The sequence below is a fragment of the Rana temporaria genome, chromosome 7 (assembly GCF_905171775.1).
Source record: "Rana temporaria chromosome 7, aRanTem1.1, whole genome shotgun sequence".
Taxonomy (NCBI): domain Eukaryota; kingdom Metazoa; phylum Chordata; class Amphibia; order Anura; family Ranidae; genus Rana; species Rana temporaria.
The window spans coordinates 97,666,230-97,683,315 of NC_053495.1; the positions used below are offsets into that span (position 1 = coordinate 97,666,230).

Genomic DNA, 17,086 nt, shown 5'->3' on the forward strand with positions numbered 1-17,086 from the left:
GCCTACTTGTTTATGAGCCTGTCAGATAGTGATGAGGAGGTCACGCATCTGTCAAATTCTTGCTCAGAATACGATCCTGTAGACGACAGTGGCTCCCTGACAGATAGCTCTGACGACGGAGTGGTCCCTGCTAGGGTCAGGCGTACCAGACCCCGATCTTCTGCTGTCGCTGAGGTGCAAGAACCGCAGGGCTCTCGTATGGAGGAGAGAAGTACTAGCGCCGCTATTCCTTCTGGTGAACTGGCAAGCACCAGCGGCCTAGTACATCCTGGTCATATATCCAGCACTGCAGTAACACTTCGTGACGTGGCGAGTCCCATAAGTGCAGTTCAAGCTGGAGAGGTGGCAAGCACGAGTAGTGTCCCGCTGCCACCAAGAAGAAGACGACAAAGACAGGCCCGTCCCCATAGTGTCCTTCCTGCTGCATTCGCCAATCCTGATTGGGTACCCACCACTTCTGCAGCACCCGTACTTCCCCCATTCACTGGCCAACCCGGAATTCAGGTGAATACAGTTGATTTTACGTCACTGGATTTTTATTCGCTGTATTTCACCGAAGATCTCTATAGATCTATTGTGGACCAAAGCAATTTGTACGCTGGTCAATTCATCGCCGCTAATCCCCAGCTGTCCCTTGCCAGAGATTGGAAGCCAATTACGGTTTCCGAATTTAAGATCTTTCTGGGCCTTTCCCTCAATATGGGCATTACTAAAAAGAGTGAGCTGCGGATGTATTGGTCCACGCACCCAGTTCACCATATGCCCATTTTCTCTGCCTCCATGGCCAGGACACGATACGAGCAGATCTTGCGGTTCATGCATTTTAGTGACAATGAACTCTGTCGTCCTCGGGGAGACCCTGAATTCGATCGGCTCTACAAAATTCGGCCCCTCGTAAACCACTTCAACGAACGGTTTGCAGCCTTGTATAATCCCCAACAAGTTGTCTGCGTTGATGAGTCCCTGATTAAGTTTTCTGGCCGCTTGTCATTCAAACAATTCCTTCCCAGCAAGCGTGCCAGATACGGGGTCAAGTTGTATAAGCTCTGTGACAGGGCAACAGGCTATACATCTAGCTTTATGGTTTACGAGGGAAAAGACAGTCACGTAGAGCCGGAGAATTGCCCTGATTACATAGGGAGCGCTGGTAGGATAGTGTGGGAATTGGTGTCACCCTTATTCGGAAAGGGGTACCACTTGTACGTGGACAATTATTACACAAGCGTGCCACTTTTTAGTCACCTTTTTGATTATGGAATTGGCGCATGTGGCACCGTGCGACCTAATCGCCGGGGCATCCCCCAACGGCTTGTAGAATCCCGTCTTAGTCGGGGGGAGAGAGCCTGCTTACGGTGTAATAATTTGTTAGCAGTGAAGTGGAGGGATTCACGGAATGTTTTCGTTCTGTCCTCGCTTCACGCAGACACGGCAGTCCAAATTCCTACGGCGACTGGTTTTGTGGAGAAACCCCTCTGTATCCACGAGTACAACCTTAACATGGGAGGGGTGGACCTCAATGACCAGTTGTTGGCGCCGTACCTAATTGCCCGGAGGTCCAAACGCTGGTACAAAAAAGTATCAGTGTATTTGTTTCAATTGGCTTTGCTGAACGCTCATGTGCTATACAGAGCTTCAGGACGGACTGGATCCTTCCTAAAATTCCAGGAAGAGATCGTCGAAGCCCTTCTGTTTCCAGATGGTGCTGTGCCCCACCTTCCCAACGCAAATGCAGTGAGCCGGCTGTATGAGAGGCATTTTCCTTTTGTCCTCGCTGGTACCCCTACCAGAAAATCCCCCCAAAAAAGATGTCGTGTCTGCAGCAAACTCGGATTTAGGCGTGACACCCGCTTTTATTGTCCCGACTGTCCTGACCAACCTGGTCTCTGCATTGGTGTATGTTTCAAACGCTACCACACACTAGTTCAGTTTTAGCGTAGGGTACAGCACCACACAGTCCTAGGCACACCAACACAGGGTCTCGGAATATGTGATGGCCATCACATTTTGAGAGACCATAATCTGCAACGTTCAGTTTATAGTTTTCATAAAAGTGAAAAAAAGTAGAAAAAAAATAAAAAAACACACAAAAACACAAAAAAAATATAAAATAAAAAATCCAAAAATAGTTGTGGTTGTATTTTTCTCCTCTCTTTATTGTTCTCTTATGTTCACTCTCTACTGTCCACTCACTATTGTTCTATATCTATTCTCTCTATTTTTACAATGTTTTATTGTATTTGCTTTGCAGGTATGGTATGTTATACTGTAATGTTTGTTTTATTGTTAACCATCATTTGCTTAGCAGGTACGCTATTCAGTTGCATCGCGGATTTATTTAGCGTGACAGCAACAGCGTTTGCTCCCACGATATATAAAGCCGCGACTCCAACGCTGTAGGAGGTGATTTCACCACCACAGTTAAAAAAAGAGCATATATGCCGAAGCATGGGGGCATTAGGGGCGGAGGAGCGATTTTGCTCCTAATGCCGCGTACATACGGTCGAAATTCCGACGGAGGCTTGCCCGTGGAAAAGTTCGACCGTGTGTACGCGGCATAACTTTTTTTGCGGGAGGATGCCCCCATGCTTCGGCATATATATTTTTTAGGCACAGGTTGCGTTAAAAAATGTTTTTTTTTTTTTTGATATTTGCTTTGCAGGTATGGTATGGTAAGATCTTACTGTTAAAATGTAATGTTACTTTGTTATAATGTTAACCATCATTTGCTTAGCAGGTACGCCATTCAGTTGCAGCGCGGATTTATTTAGCGTGACAGCAACAGCGTTTGCTCCCACGATACATAAAGCCGCGACTCCAACACTGTGGGAGGTGATTTCACCACCACAGTTAAAAAAAGAGCATATATGCCGAAGCATGGGGGCATTAGGGGCGGAGGAGCGATTTTGCTCCTAATGCCGCGTACATACGGTCGAAATTCCGTCGGAAGCTTGCCTGTGGAAAAGTCCGACCGTTTGTATGCGCCATAACTTTTTATGCGGCGTACATACGTGTGTGAGCGGCATAACTTTTTTGCGGGAGGATGCCCCCATGCTTCGGCATATATAAATGGTGCATGTATGCCCATCATTAGAAGTGGGTGGATGAAGGGAGGTATTCTAATGGTGGGCATACCCACCGATCAATCTTTTTTTCGTTCAGCCAACAGGCTGCATGAAAAAAAAAAAAGATTACAATACATGTCCAACAAGAACCATCAACGTATGGTATGTTGCTGGACTTTGAATGGTTATACCAGAATGATGCCTGCGGGTTTAGGTATCATCTTGGTATCATTCTTTTCAGCCAGCGGTCGGCTTTCATGAAAAAGCAGTCCTAGCGGCTAATTAGCCTCTAAACTGCTTTTACAAGCAGTGGGAGGGTATGTCCCCTCCCCGGATATAAACTGCGCCATTGGGAAAGTGGGAAAACATTTTATCACACCGATCTTGGTGTGGTCAGATGCTTTAAGGGCAGAGGAGAGATCTAGGGTCTAATAGACCCCAATTTTTTCAAAAAAGAGTACCTGTCACTAACTATTGCTATCATAGGGGATATTTACATGCCCTAAGATGGCAATAAAAATTATAAAAATAATAAAAAAAAGTAAGGAACAGTTTAAAATAAAATTAAAAAAGCAAATTAAATAATAATAAAAAAAAAAAAAAGCACCCCTGTCCCCCCCTGCTCTTGCGCAAAGGCAAACGCAAGCGTCGGTTTGGCGTCATATGTAAACAGCAATTGTACCATGCATGTGAGGTATCACCGCGAAGGTCAGATCGAGGGCAGTAATTTTAGCAGTAGACCTCCTCTGTAAATCTAATGTGGTAACCCGTAGAGGCTTTTAAAGGCTTTTAAAAATGTATGTAGTTTGTCGCCACTGCGCATTTGTGCGCAATTTTAAAGCATGTCGTGTTTGGTATCTATGTACTCGGCCTAAGATCATCTTTTTTATTTCATCAAACATTTGGGCAATATAGTGTGTTTTAGTGCATTAAAATAAAAAAATATGTATTTTTGCCCAAAAAAATGCATTTGAAAAATCGCTGCGCAAATACTGCGTGGTAAAAAAAAATGCAACACCCACCATTTTAATCTGTAGGGCCTTTGCTTTAAAATAATATATAATGTTTGGGGGTTCAACTTAACTTTCTTGCAAAAAAATAATATGTTATTATGTAAACAAACAGTGTCAGAAAGGGCTTTTTCTTCAAGTGGTTAGAAGAGTGGGTAATGTGTGACATAAGCTTCTAAATGTTGTTCATAAAATGCCAGGACAGTTCAAAACCCCCCCAAATGACCCCATTTTGGAAAGTAGACACCCCAAGCTATTTGCTGAGAGGCATCTCGAGTCCATGGAATATTTTATATTTTGACACAAGTTGTAGGAAAGAGAATTATTATTATTTTATTTTATTTTTTTTGCACAAAGTTGTCACTAAATGATATATTGCTCAAACATGCCATGGGCATATGTGGAATTACACCCCAAAATACATTCTGCTGCTTCTCCTGAGTACGGGGATACCACATGTGTGAGACTTTTTGGGAGCCTAGCCGCGTACGGGACCCCAAAAACCAAGCACCGCCTTCAGGCTTTCTAAGGGTGTAAATTTTTGATTTCACTCCTCACTACCTATCACAGTTTCGGAGGCCATGGAATGCCCAGATGGCACAAAACCCCCCCAAATGACCCCATTTTGGAAAGTAGACACCCCAAGCTATTTGCTGAGAGGTATGTTGAGTATTTTGCAGATCTTGCTTTTTGTCACAAAGATTTGAAAATTGAAAAAAGAAAAAAAAAAAAATATATATATATCTTTCTTCATTTTCAAAAATAAATGAGCGCTGTAAAATACTCACCATGCCTCTCAGCAAATAGCTTGGGGTGTCTACTTTCCAAAATGGGGTCATTTGGGGGGGTTGTGTGCCATCTGGGAATTCCATGGCCTCCGAAACTGTGATAGGCAGCGAGGAGTGAAATCAAAAATTTGCGCCCTTAGAAATCCTGAAGGCGGTGCTTGGTTTTCGGGGCCCCGTACGCGGCTAGGCTCCCGAAAAGTAGAGGCAATCAAATACCATTAAAAGAAAGCTCTATTTGTGGGAAAAAAAGGACGCAAATTTTGTTTGGGTACAACATTGTATGGCCGCGCAATTACCAGTTAAAGCAGCGCAGTGGAAAATTGTAAAAACACCTCTGGTCTTAAGGCTGACAAATGGTCCGGTGGGAAAGTGGTTAATGTGGATGTAAACCCGGAATTAATTTATTTTTATTTTTTGATGTCACAATGTACAGTATAAGATTTCCTATCATCTGTGCCCAGTCTTTCCACACAAAGTTATTCTAGCTCTTTTTTATAGTTCAGTGAAATAAAACTGATTTTCTGCTTAATGCAGCCAGGAGACTGCTTCCGACTTTTTGGAGGCAGACCAGGGTTCCTGGTCGTGAGGACTGGATCCGAGTGGTGAGTGCCATCGGAGAGGCTGAGAATTGGGTGGCGACCTGTCGTGATCGCCACGAACAACACTTTGCCATTAGGGCGCCGTGGACGGAATATGTCTCGGACCCTAATTTTGTCCCCTCTAGTCTAGACGTGGCTCTGCTGGAGCTTGGCGGAACCCTCCCTTAAGGCTCGCAGGTTGCAGGCTCTCGGTGGAGGAGAGGCCAGGCCCCTTAATGGTTAGTTGCTAAGGTGGTCTAATGGTACTGGAGTTCTGGACTGGAGAGATGCGCCCGGTGTGGAGATGGACACGTTCTTTGACAGCTTCTGAGGTACGCACTGTTCTTTTCCCTTTTCCCTCTTTTTCTCTTTTTCTTTCTTCTTTACTCCTCCTCCTCTCCCTTTTCTGCTACACCCTCCATCTTTAGTTGCTCTTCTCTGAGACCTCCTTCTCTTTTTTCCTTTTTTTTGTGAATCATTACCAGTGGGGCTTTTATGTTGAATATGTTGGGTGTAATAAGAGGTTAATTGGAGCACATTGTTGGACTGCTGTTAATCCCGTAGTCCCGCCTGAGTGCCTTCTCTGGTCCCCTGGTCCGGGCCCCTCTGGCTCATTGGGGAGGTGGTGGGTGGTTAGTTGGAGGCCTTGGTGCCCCCCCCCTCCACCCCGGCCGTGGGCTGCGGGTCCGGGCCTGGGCCCTGGGGTCTTTTCGCCCCCCTTGTTTTTTCCCTTTGCCATGGCGCTCATACGACCGCCGGCCTGGTTCGTACCCGGGTTCAGGTGGTTCGGCGGCTACCCTAGTTTTTCCCCCTCTTTTAATGCTCCACTCTGTTGTAGCCTACCCCCACGCCCTCTTGGGCTACTGCCCTCCTGACTACCCTGCTGCCCTGCGAGCCGACGTGGCTGCTGGTGTCCGTTTGGATGTTGGCCGCTGCAGTGACCCCTGAGATTATAATTGCACTTATTATTGTTTCTCTATGCCTGTATAGTGCGATTTGTTTATGCGCTGCAAGGCCACAAGATTAGCAAATGATACCCCATTGGACATGTCTGTCCTATGTTTTGTATGTCTTTTTTTCCTCTTCTTATTCCTTTAATAAATACTGATTACACACAAAAAAAAAAAATGGATTTACAGAGAAAAACCTTAGTCCGTTCCGCCCCCTTGCTGTGAGTGACGGGTTATTTACATATCTCATGCACTAGCCTGGAGACAGGCATTATTTTTTAATTCCCACCCCCACTCCTTTTCTGAAGTCATGTGGTTACTTTTCTGGATTTTGACTGGATGTTAGTGATCATAGCAGAATTTAGTGTAAGGAATACACAGGAAAAAATGCATGTTGACAAGGGGAGTGTAGAGGAGGGCGGGGAGTCTACTGACATCACAACTCCACCCACAGAGCTCCAGACAACAGACCCACCCACAGAATCTGCAGTTTTTCAGTTCTTATAAGAGACAGAGGGGAGACATTTGACAGGTAAGGATACATGCAGGAGGCATTTATATACTTATAGATCAGCACTATGGCAGTAGTTTGGAAAGGATGAGAGCGGGTTTACATCCACTTTAAGTCATGTTTGTTTGTTTTCCTATGTCACACAGAACAAAATTTCTAAGGATATAATTGTGGTGTTTTTGTTCAGTTTTTGGCTAGTAGTTGTTAGCGTTAGTTATATGAGTAGTTTGAAACAATAGATTTTGTCTTTTTTTTTTTTTTTTTTACCTTAATGTTTTTTTTTCCCGCAGGCGTTCCTTATTCCGTGCAGAAAGCATTTTAAATCACTCTTTAGGCGCTGGACCTGTGGCGTTTGCTCATAAAAGATTTTCAGTATTAAATGGCTCAGACTCTACCAAATGCACCTCATACTTTGTAGAACCTGTGCAGTGGATGGAGGAAAGTCTTTTGGGAGTATTGGATGGGCAGGTAAATTTGGAAAATGTATAATCTTCATTTCCCTAGACATTCTCTGTACATTTAGAGGCAGTCGGTGTCCATTCCACATAAAGAAAATTAGACTGTACGCCCCTGGGATGTCCATACGTTTTTGATAAGTGTTCATATCATATTTAAACTGTGCAATAAAAGAGCACAGCCTACCTCTTTAAAAAAAAAACTAACACTCTGAAATGGCCTCTTTAACCTAAAAGATCACAACTGTGTTATTGATAAGATTTCTGCATGAAAGAGGAAAAAAATAATTCAGAAAAGAATGTTGAAGTAGGTTGGTTCTCTGATTTTATACCTTCCGTAAAATAGTATATTTTTTTGGGGTGCCCCATTTTCAACCCTTAAAGGTCTGGAGTGGCAGCACCCTGGAAACTTAGATAGGGCCGTAGCCCTGACTTACCGCGACGTCTTGGGCCCTGGGAGTCGAAAGATGATTGGGATCCTCCACCTAAATTTAGATTGTAAGATGTGTCCCTGCTCAACAAAAAATCGTTTTTTTCAGAACTTAAAAATTAAAAACGTTGTCAACCATATCTCCACTACAATATGTGAAGCAAAAAATCCATAAAAGACATCTCTAGAAATTGCTCTCATGGTGTTATAAAGCAGATTAAATAAAAGTCCCAAAACAGTTTGAAACCCTTCCATGGTTCTTAGATGTCCTAAGGTGATTTCAGGGTCAGGGATCCACTGGTGGATGGACGACCGCTCAGGACCTATATAGCACCCTATGGCTAACTGTTGTGCCTATGTGATCGCCAAATGCAGAATCCAGTGACCGAAGCAACACTACAGTCTGGCTCTGCATCTTTTTTTCTTGGGGGTCCCCAAGGGGCAGATAAGAAGTCAACCAATCCGAACCTGTGGTAGCTATAAGCAGCTATGATCAGAAGAGTTATGATGAAAGAATAAAGCCAAGAAGAATAAAAGAGCAATGTACACCAAAAGACACTAACACTAAAACTATGAATAGATTATATACCAATACACTGTGCTGCTGCTATAAATAAATATATTTTATACATACACCATATCTCACAAAAGTGAGTACACCCCTCTAATTTTTGTAAATATTTTATTGACAACACTAAATAAATTACACTTTGCTACAATGTAAAGTAGTGAGTGCACAGCTTGTATAAGAGTGTAAATTTGCTGCCCTCTCAAAACACACATCCATTATTGTCTAAACCGCTGGCAACAAAAGTGAGTACACCCCTAAGTGAAAATGTCCAAATTGGGCCCAATGAGCTATTTTCCCTCCCCGGTGTCATGTGACTCGTTAGTGTTATAAGGTCTCAGGTGTGAATGGGGAGCAGCTGTGTTAAATTTGGTGTTATCGCTCTCACTCTCTCATACTGGTCACTGGAAGTTCCACTCAGAACAGGCCTCTCCATGGTCGACCAAAGAAGTTGAGTGCACAAGCTCAGCGTCATATCCAGAGGTTATCTTTGGGAAATAGACATGGGAGTGCTGCCACCATTGCTGCAGAGGTTGAAGGGGGGGGGGGGGGGTCAGCCTGTCAGTGCTCAGACTATAAGCCACATGCTGCATCATATTGTTCTGCATGGCTATTGTCCCACAAGGAAGCTTCTTCTAAAGATGATGCACAAGAAAGCCTGCAAACAGTTTGCTGGAGACAAGCAGACTAAGGACATGGATTACTGGAACCGTGTCCTGTGGTCTGATGAGACCAAGATAAAATTATTTGGTTCAAATGATGTCGAGCATACTGAAGCCGAGCATGATCCCCTCCCTTTGGAGACTGGGCTGCAGGGAAAGTATTCCAACATAACAACCCCAAACACACCTCCAAGATGACCACTGCCTTGCTAAAGAAGAGTGTAAAGGTGATGGACTGGCCAAGCATGTCTCCAGACCTAAATCCTATTGAGCATCTGTAGGACATCCTTAAACGTAAGGTGGAGGAGTGCAAGGTCCCTCAGCTCCGTGATGTTGTCATGGAGGAGTTGAAAAGAACTCCAGTGTAAACCTGTGAAGCTCTGGTGAACTCCATACCCATAGGGGTTAAGGCAGTGCTGAAAAATAATGGTCGCCACAACAAAATATTGACTTTGAATATTGAATTTGGGCCCATTTTGGAAATTTTCACTTAGGAGTGTACTCACTTTTGTTGCCAGTGGTTTGCACATGTATAGCTGTGTGTTGAGTTATTTTTAAGGGACAGAAAATGTACACTGTTATACAATCTGTACACTCACTATTTCATATTGTAGCAAAGTGTCATTTATTCAGTGTTGTCAGATGGAAAAAATATAATAAAATATTTACAAAAATGTGAGCAGTGTACTCACTTTTGTGAGATACTGTATATCTCTATCTACTTCAAAAAAATATATACACTATCGCTTCTGATGGTCTTCCCGAGAATGTCCAATCTGGATAAAACTTGCTGAGGCGGGTATGTCTGGTTATCACGTCGCTTCTGGGTTTTAATGCGACGGCTGCCATCTTCCCTTGCATCCAGTGCAGCGTTGAATACACTCAGTGCCGGTACATTGTCACAATAATAAGTGTGTGCAATTGTGTACATATTATTGTGTGTTTTTTTTAATAAATATAGCTGCTGGAGCATGACCTGGTGCGTTTTGGCTTTACATTTCATTAGGGGCCAAATTTCGTCCCTAGCTATTCTTTTCCAAAGCCATCCACAACTTGGCCCCTAGCTACATCACTAACCTAGTCTCAGAATACCCACCAAATTTTTCTCTCCATTCCACTCAAGACCTCCTGCTCTATAGCTTCCTTGTCATCTCCTCCCATACTCCCCCTCTAGGCATTTTCCTGAACTTCTCCCATCCTATGGAACTCCCTACCCCAATCTGTCTGGCTATCTACTTTTAGATGATCCCTGAAAACCCTTCTTTTTAGAGAGGCCTATCCTGCCCCCAGAACTGTACTTTTATTTTCTCTATCAGCTCATCCCCTACAGTTATTACCGTTTGTATAATTTGACCCTCCCTTTTAGATTGTTGACTCTAATGAGCAGGGCCCTCTGATTTCCCCCTGTAACTGTACTGTCTGCCCTCATGTAGTAGAACTCTGCAAACTGTTGGCGCTATTTAAATCCCATATAATAATAAAAATGTGTGGAAATAACTGGGGTTCCACGATGATTAATTGCAGGAGGCAGCCCCATTGAATGCACTGGGAGGGGCCTGGCTCCCACAACGAATCACAGCCACTCCCATATAATCTCTCATGCAGCACATGCAACTGATCAGCCCTGGACAAAGGCTGTCTGCCTCCAGAGCCAATCACTCAAATGTAATCGCTGCAGGAGCTGACAGCCTCCCCATTGCTTTTATTGGGGCTTCTTCTTGCAATCATCGGGGATCCCCTCTGGGGTTCTCACCTGTAATTGGTCATGGGTGGGCTTGTAAAGACCTTGCTGGATTTATATGTCAAAGGTTTTTTTCACAATAATTTTTTTAAATAATTTCTACACTTGTCAAAGTGAGTTATCTGTTTTCCTCCCTGAATTACTGCTTAATTCACCTACTATATATTATTCATACTGATACTTTATATCTTTTCAGCTCCTCTGCCCCAGGTGTCACTCAAAATTGGGCTCATTTAACTGGTATGGAGAACAGTGTTCTTGTGGTCAGTGGGTGACTCCAGCATTCCAGGTGCATAAGAACAGAGTTGATGAGGTGAAGCCTTTGCTTATCTGTGGAAGGTGATAGGTTCATAAACCAGGACTGATACACATAACTATAATGCTAAAAAATGTAATACAATAATTTTTTTACTGTACAGCAAGTGTCAATGTAACATTATCACCAATCATTCCTTTTAAGGAAAAACTATAGTTAGCAGTATGCGACATTAAAGGTTTAAAAAATAAAACCAAATTGGTCTCCATGTTTTCTTAACATATGGTTTTCCAAGAGCTGATTTTCATATTTTTATTTATACATTTTAACTGAGGACAAAGCATAATTAATTACATTTTGTTACTACTTTGCTACTAAAGATGGCCATTAGGGATGAGCTCTGGCGTGTTTGCACAGTCTATGCGCAGAGCCCGCTAGGAAGTCTGCGCGGTGCTGCGAATAACCACAGGCAGGGAGAAATTTCCTGATCTCTGCAGCCGAGCATCGGGAATATCTCTCCCTGCCTGTGATTAGCGCAGCGCCTAGCAGACTTCCTGGCGGGCTCTGCGCATGGACTGTGTGAACACACAGAGCTCGTCCCTAATGACCACATACCAACAGCAAGCAGATTGTAAAGAATCGAATCGTTACCTCCATCCACGCAATACAGCGTGAGTGGATGACTCTCCTGCTGTGGCTTTGTATTTTGACAGCATCTGGGTGCAAGCAATGTTCAGATGACAAATTTCTGCCTTGCTCCATACATTTTTCAATCAAGAGATGTCGGGCAGGAGGCACCTGACAGGGCCACCCTATGAGTGAAATTCACTACATGTATGGCCAAGAACTCCAGGTTTTCACACAATTTACCAAGCTAGCCCAAATGACCCTGTGAGACCATTGGATGTGCGGTATAAACTGTATGTAGCTGTGGCTACATACAGCATTCCGTACTGTGTTGCGGGTGTGAGCGAAGACTTCCTTTGTCATACTTAGAATACAGGGGAGAGTCTATGGCAACGGAGCTCAGCCATTTACAGTGAGTGCTGTATTCTATCAATAAGTACAAAGCTACCTCTGATTGGCTGAGTCGGGCTGATGATGTCTCATCCTCTGACTCGGTCAATCAGAGGAAGCTTTGTATTCATTGATGGAATACAGCACAGTTACATACAGTTTATACCGCACATCCAGCAGCCTCACGCTGCCCCAAACAAGCTATGTCAATTGTGTGAAAACCTGAAGTTCTTCATTAAGAAAGAAAGGCTATTTTGTTGTCTCCTGTTCCGTGACCACCCTCCAGTTTTCTTCTGTCTGCAAATTTGATGCCTCCATTCTCTCCCCTTACATTGTCTGGTCCCCTTCTCTTTCTTTTCCACCACACTCAGGTCTCCACTGCCCCCCTCCTTCTCAAAGACTACTACTGTGGTGTTATTCCACCTTCTCCATTCCCTTACTCCTCCATTGACCCAGTACCCACTCTCCTTTTCCTCCACCTCTGCAACCTTTTTCATCTTCCTCTGCAACAGGTTTCTGATCTCTGCTTTCTTTCTTTTCCTTTTTTTTCTCTACTTTTGACTCTTCAGTGTCTTTAACAAGCTCTCTGTTTTATGTATGCTCCTTGACTAAATTATTACACTCAACAAAATGCAAGCCCTCACAAATTTGTGTGGTTTGTGAATATGTATATATTTGCTAGTAGCTAAGAAGACAATATATTAACGGATACGATTTTACTTAAAGATAAAAATAAAAAATGCACATGTTTTTGGAGACAGTTACCGAATGACAGGAAGCATGAATGAACTACTAATGCCTAGTACACACGATCGGTTTTCCCGACGGTCAAAAGACCACCGGGAACCGGCTCGGTCCCTTTTCCCCTGTACACATGGCTGGTTTTCCCGACAGGAAAACTGCCAGGAGAACTTTGGTCGGGAAAACCGGCCGTGTGTATGCTCCCTCGCAGTGTTTCCCATAGGAAAACTGCGGGGAAAAAACTGACGCGATTCGCGGCGAGAAAAGAGAACATGTTCTAATTTTTTAAACAGCAGTTTTCCTGTCAGGAAAACCTTGCTAAGGAGCATACACACGTCCGGTTTCCCGGCCAAAGGAAAACACGGCAGTTTACCGACGGGAAAAACGATCATGTGTACTAGGCATAAGAGTGCTCATTAGAGCCCTGGTAGTTCATTGAGTTGTAGTTCCCCTATTCACAATACTCTGCGAATGAATGACATGGCCCGCTGTCACAATTGGGAGAGGGATTGAGGAGAGGCTACAGGAATGGTAATGTTATATTATGGAAGTTAAAAGAGATGGGTACTACAGCATCGATGTTGAATAGAAGAAAATATGGTGGAGGAGGTGTAAAGGAGCACATGAGGGAGCCACATTGGACTGGGAGGGAAGGAAAGACGCAACACATAAGCATCGCAGAAGTATTTGACAGGAAGAGTGACCGTTTGTCCTGAGAATCAAGAAATGCTGCAGTTTAGTGTATAATTGGCAGAATATGGGGAGGGATCGCATAGTAAATTATAAACAAGAATCGACTATATTTTACACTTTACTGTTCTTTTGCTCTTGTACTCATATGAGCTTGTGTCTGGGCTGTGCTGTATGTTACATATTCCAGACTGATACAGTCTGCATACTAAGCTGTACCTTTGATACTCTATATGCACTATTGCACTTCAACATTATACTCCACCCTACTCTACGTTATGCTGCTATACACATCCCTCCTAACAGTTTGGATTCCACATGACTGTTCTGGGAATCTCAACACAATTCCAGGATCCTACAGGTCACCAATATCCCCCACTGACACCAATGCCCCTCCACAGAGTACCAATTCCACCCACTGGTACCAATGTTCTCCCTTTGCTCCCACTGAACAGAAATACTCCCACTAAGCACCTAGGCCCTCAACTGACACTAATGCACCCCCCCTGTTTTGCCGTGAGCACAACCCTTTTTCTTTATCATACGTCACGGGACACAGAGCAGCCATATTAACTAACTGGGTTATACACCACCTGCTGGTGAATGGATGCTGGTAAAGCAATCAAACAAGAAGTCCTCCCCTATATAACCCCTGTTACGCAAGAAGTACCTCCGTTTTTTCGCCAGTGTCTGTTAGGTGGATGGTCACTGATGTGACGTGCTCTTGGAGCATACTTGGGGTTCTGGAAAATTCTATTAAGAATCATGGACTTCAATTGGATCCATTCGAAAAAGCTATCAGCCAAAATGGATGGTACCCGAGCCTCAATCGAAGGAGAGAAGATTCCTCAAGGTTTTGCCTGTAATGCAGCCTTCTGGCGCTGGACCCTGTGTAATGGAACCCTGTGCAGTGTTTGTTCTGACCAAGGTGCTTTCCTGTAGGGTGCTATACAGGTCCAGGGGAGTGGACCCCAGATATGGGGGACCCAGTCTCTGAAGGTCTTTTATGACAAAGCTTGCTGTGATGGGTGAAGATTGGACTGTTATGTTCAGAGTCCTGCAGCAGGACTCTAGCCCAGACGACTTTTTAGTCGTCTGGGCTAGAGAGCACAGGCTTGCTCAGTATGGCCTATTTTCATATAGGCAGGAAGTGGAAGGGACTCTGGAGACATAACAGCAACCCATGGATACTAACAAAACGTGAGTACTTACTATGGGATAACTGTGGGGCAGACAAGTCATGATTATATGCTGCATATTTACTGCTTATCTGGGGGAACTGTACAATAGTAAGTTGATACACTCCTGGATGGATAGCAGTTTGCTTTAAAGTGTTGTTGACTGCTTGGAAGGCAGGTGCGTAGTATATGTGCTTGTAAACTTGTTGTTTAAATGCATGTTTATCCACTTACGGACTGCCCGCCGTCGTTATAGCAGCTAGCTACCATAATCCCGGTATCCTCTTCAAGAGCGGGTGGTCAGCTTTCAGATAAAAGTGGTCTCTGTGGCGGATTTGCCACAAGACCTCTTTTATCAGCGGCGGGAGAGGGGCCCTGAGCTTGTGTGCAGAAGCGAACGCATATGTGAGCAGAGCCTGCATATGAAAACGGTGTTCAAACCACACGTGAGGTATCGCCGTGATCATAAGAGTGAGAGCAAGAATTCTAGCAATAGACCTCCTCTGTAACTGAAAACATGCAGTTTGTCGCCATTCCACGAGCCGGCGCAACTTTGAAGTGTGACATGTTGGGTATCAATTTACTCAGTGTAACATTATCTTTCACAATATAAAAATTGGGCTAACTTTACTGTTGTCTCATAATTAAAAAAAAGTGAATGTTTGCCCAAAAAAGTGCGCTTGTAAGACCGCTGCGCAAATACGGTGTGACAAAAAGTATTGCAACGACCGCCATTTTATCCTCTAGGGTGTTAGAACCTCCAAATATTATATATATTTTTTTCTAAGTAATTTTCTAGCAAAAAAAATGTTTTTAACTTGTAAACACCAAATCTCAGAAAGAGGCTCAGTCCTTAAAGTGGAGGTTCACCCAAAAAATCAATTTTTAACATTACAATCAGCCGAGTTGTCCTAATGACAATCGGCTGTTTTTTTTTTTTTCCGTACATACCGACTTTCACCGCCGCTTCCGGGTATGTCTTGTGCGGGACTGGGCTTCCTATCTGATTGACAGGCTTCCGACCGTCGCATACTGCGCGTCACGAGTTGCCGAAAGAAGCCGAACGTCGGTGCGCAGGCGCCGTATAGAGCCGCACCGACGTTCGGCTTCTTTCGGCAACCCGTGACGCGCTGTATGAGACGGTTGGAAGCCTGTCAATCAGATAGGAACGCCCAGTCCCGAAGTCAACATACCCGGAAGCGGCGGTGAAAGTCGGTATGTACGGGGGAAAAAAAACAGCCGATTGTCATTAGGACAACTCAGCTGAATGTGAACTCCCACTTTAAGTGGTTAACAGAGCCATGTGTTGATTATCAACACAGGGCTCTGGGCTGTGATTGCACACAGCAGATCAGTAGGTCCCGGCCATGAATCATTGCAGACAGACTCCTGCTGTGTACAATCCATCTCTTCCCCTAGTAAAAGCAGCACATACAGTACACATAAACACTGGCTAGGCACACAGTTAACCTTTTTTTATCGTCCCTAATGTTAACCCCTTCCCAGCCAGTGTCATTAGTACAGTGACAGTATATTTTTTTAGCACTAATCACTGTAATAGTGTCACTGGTCCCCAAAAAATTTCAGTGTCCAATTTGTCCATCACAATATCGCAGTTTGGCTATAAGTCGCTGATTGCCGCCATTACTACTAAAAAAAAAAAAAAATTCTATAAATATGTCCCATATTTTGTAGACGTCCTAATTTTTGCGCAAACCAATCAATATACGCTTATTGTGATTTTTTGTTTTACCCAAAAAAATTACATAATTGGCCTAAATTTTTTTTACTGGATGTTTTATAACAGAAAGTAAAAAAAAAAAAAAAAAAAGAATATATTTATTTATTATTATTATTTTTTTTTTTTTAAAGCGGGAGTTCCGCAGGAAAACTTTTTTTTTTTTTTAAATTTGTAACGATGATCGTACAAAGAAACTTGTACTCACCAGTCCCATACTCGCAGCCGCTAGGAGGACGATGTCACCAAAAAGGATATTTTATAAAAATTTATGATGGACATTGCCATCTTAATTGTGGGCACTCTGAAGCCCTCCTGTATATTCTTCCGGGATGCGGTGAATGCTGTCCCAGCATTCACCGCTCTGCGCAGTGTGACGGCGAGCCGCGCCGTCAACACTGCATAGTTGCTATGACAACGGCCGGCAGCGTCCTGAAAAGGACACTCCCCGCTGTGACCAGCAGACAAGTTCTTGTGCTCGTCATAGTGAAGAGACACATGTGATCAATCCCATAATCCATTGGGGTGATCGCCGACACGCCCAGTCCCGCACAGCTAAAACCAGGAAGTGCCTGGTTGAAGACACATAAATAAGGTATCAAATTTTTTTAAAATTATTTAAACTGCGAACTAGTGATGTACATCGGGGGGACTACTTTTTAAGCGAAAGTCATAAAATCGGGTGAACCTCCACTTTAATTGATGGTCTTT

The 17,086-nt window shown here is 43.8% G+C and overlaps 1 protein-coding gene across 1 annotated transcript in view; it reads left to right on the forward strand.

The window, feature by feature from the left end:
- The window catches only part of DUSP12 (dual specificity phosphatase 12), a 55,481-nt gene extending 44,212 nt beyond the window's left edge, over positions 1 to 11,269 (forward strand). Inside the window, exons 6-7 of the mRNA XM_040359720.1 lie at positions 7,190 to 7,367; positions 10,952 to 11,269. Coding sequence (XP_040215654.1) covers positions 7,190 to 7,367; positions 10,952 to 11,098 — 325 coding nt within the window. The 3' untranslated portion in view covers positions 11,099 to 11,269. The remainder of the gene's footprint in view (positions 1 to 7,189; positions 7,368 to 10,951) is intronic.
- The last annotated feature ends 5,817 nt before the right edge of the window (positions 11,270 to 17,086 follow it).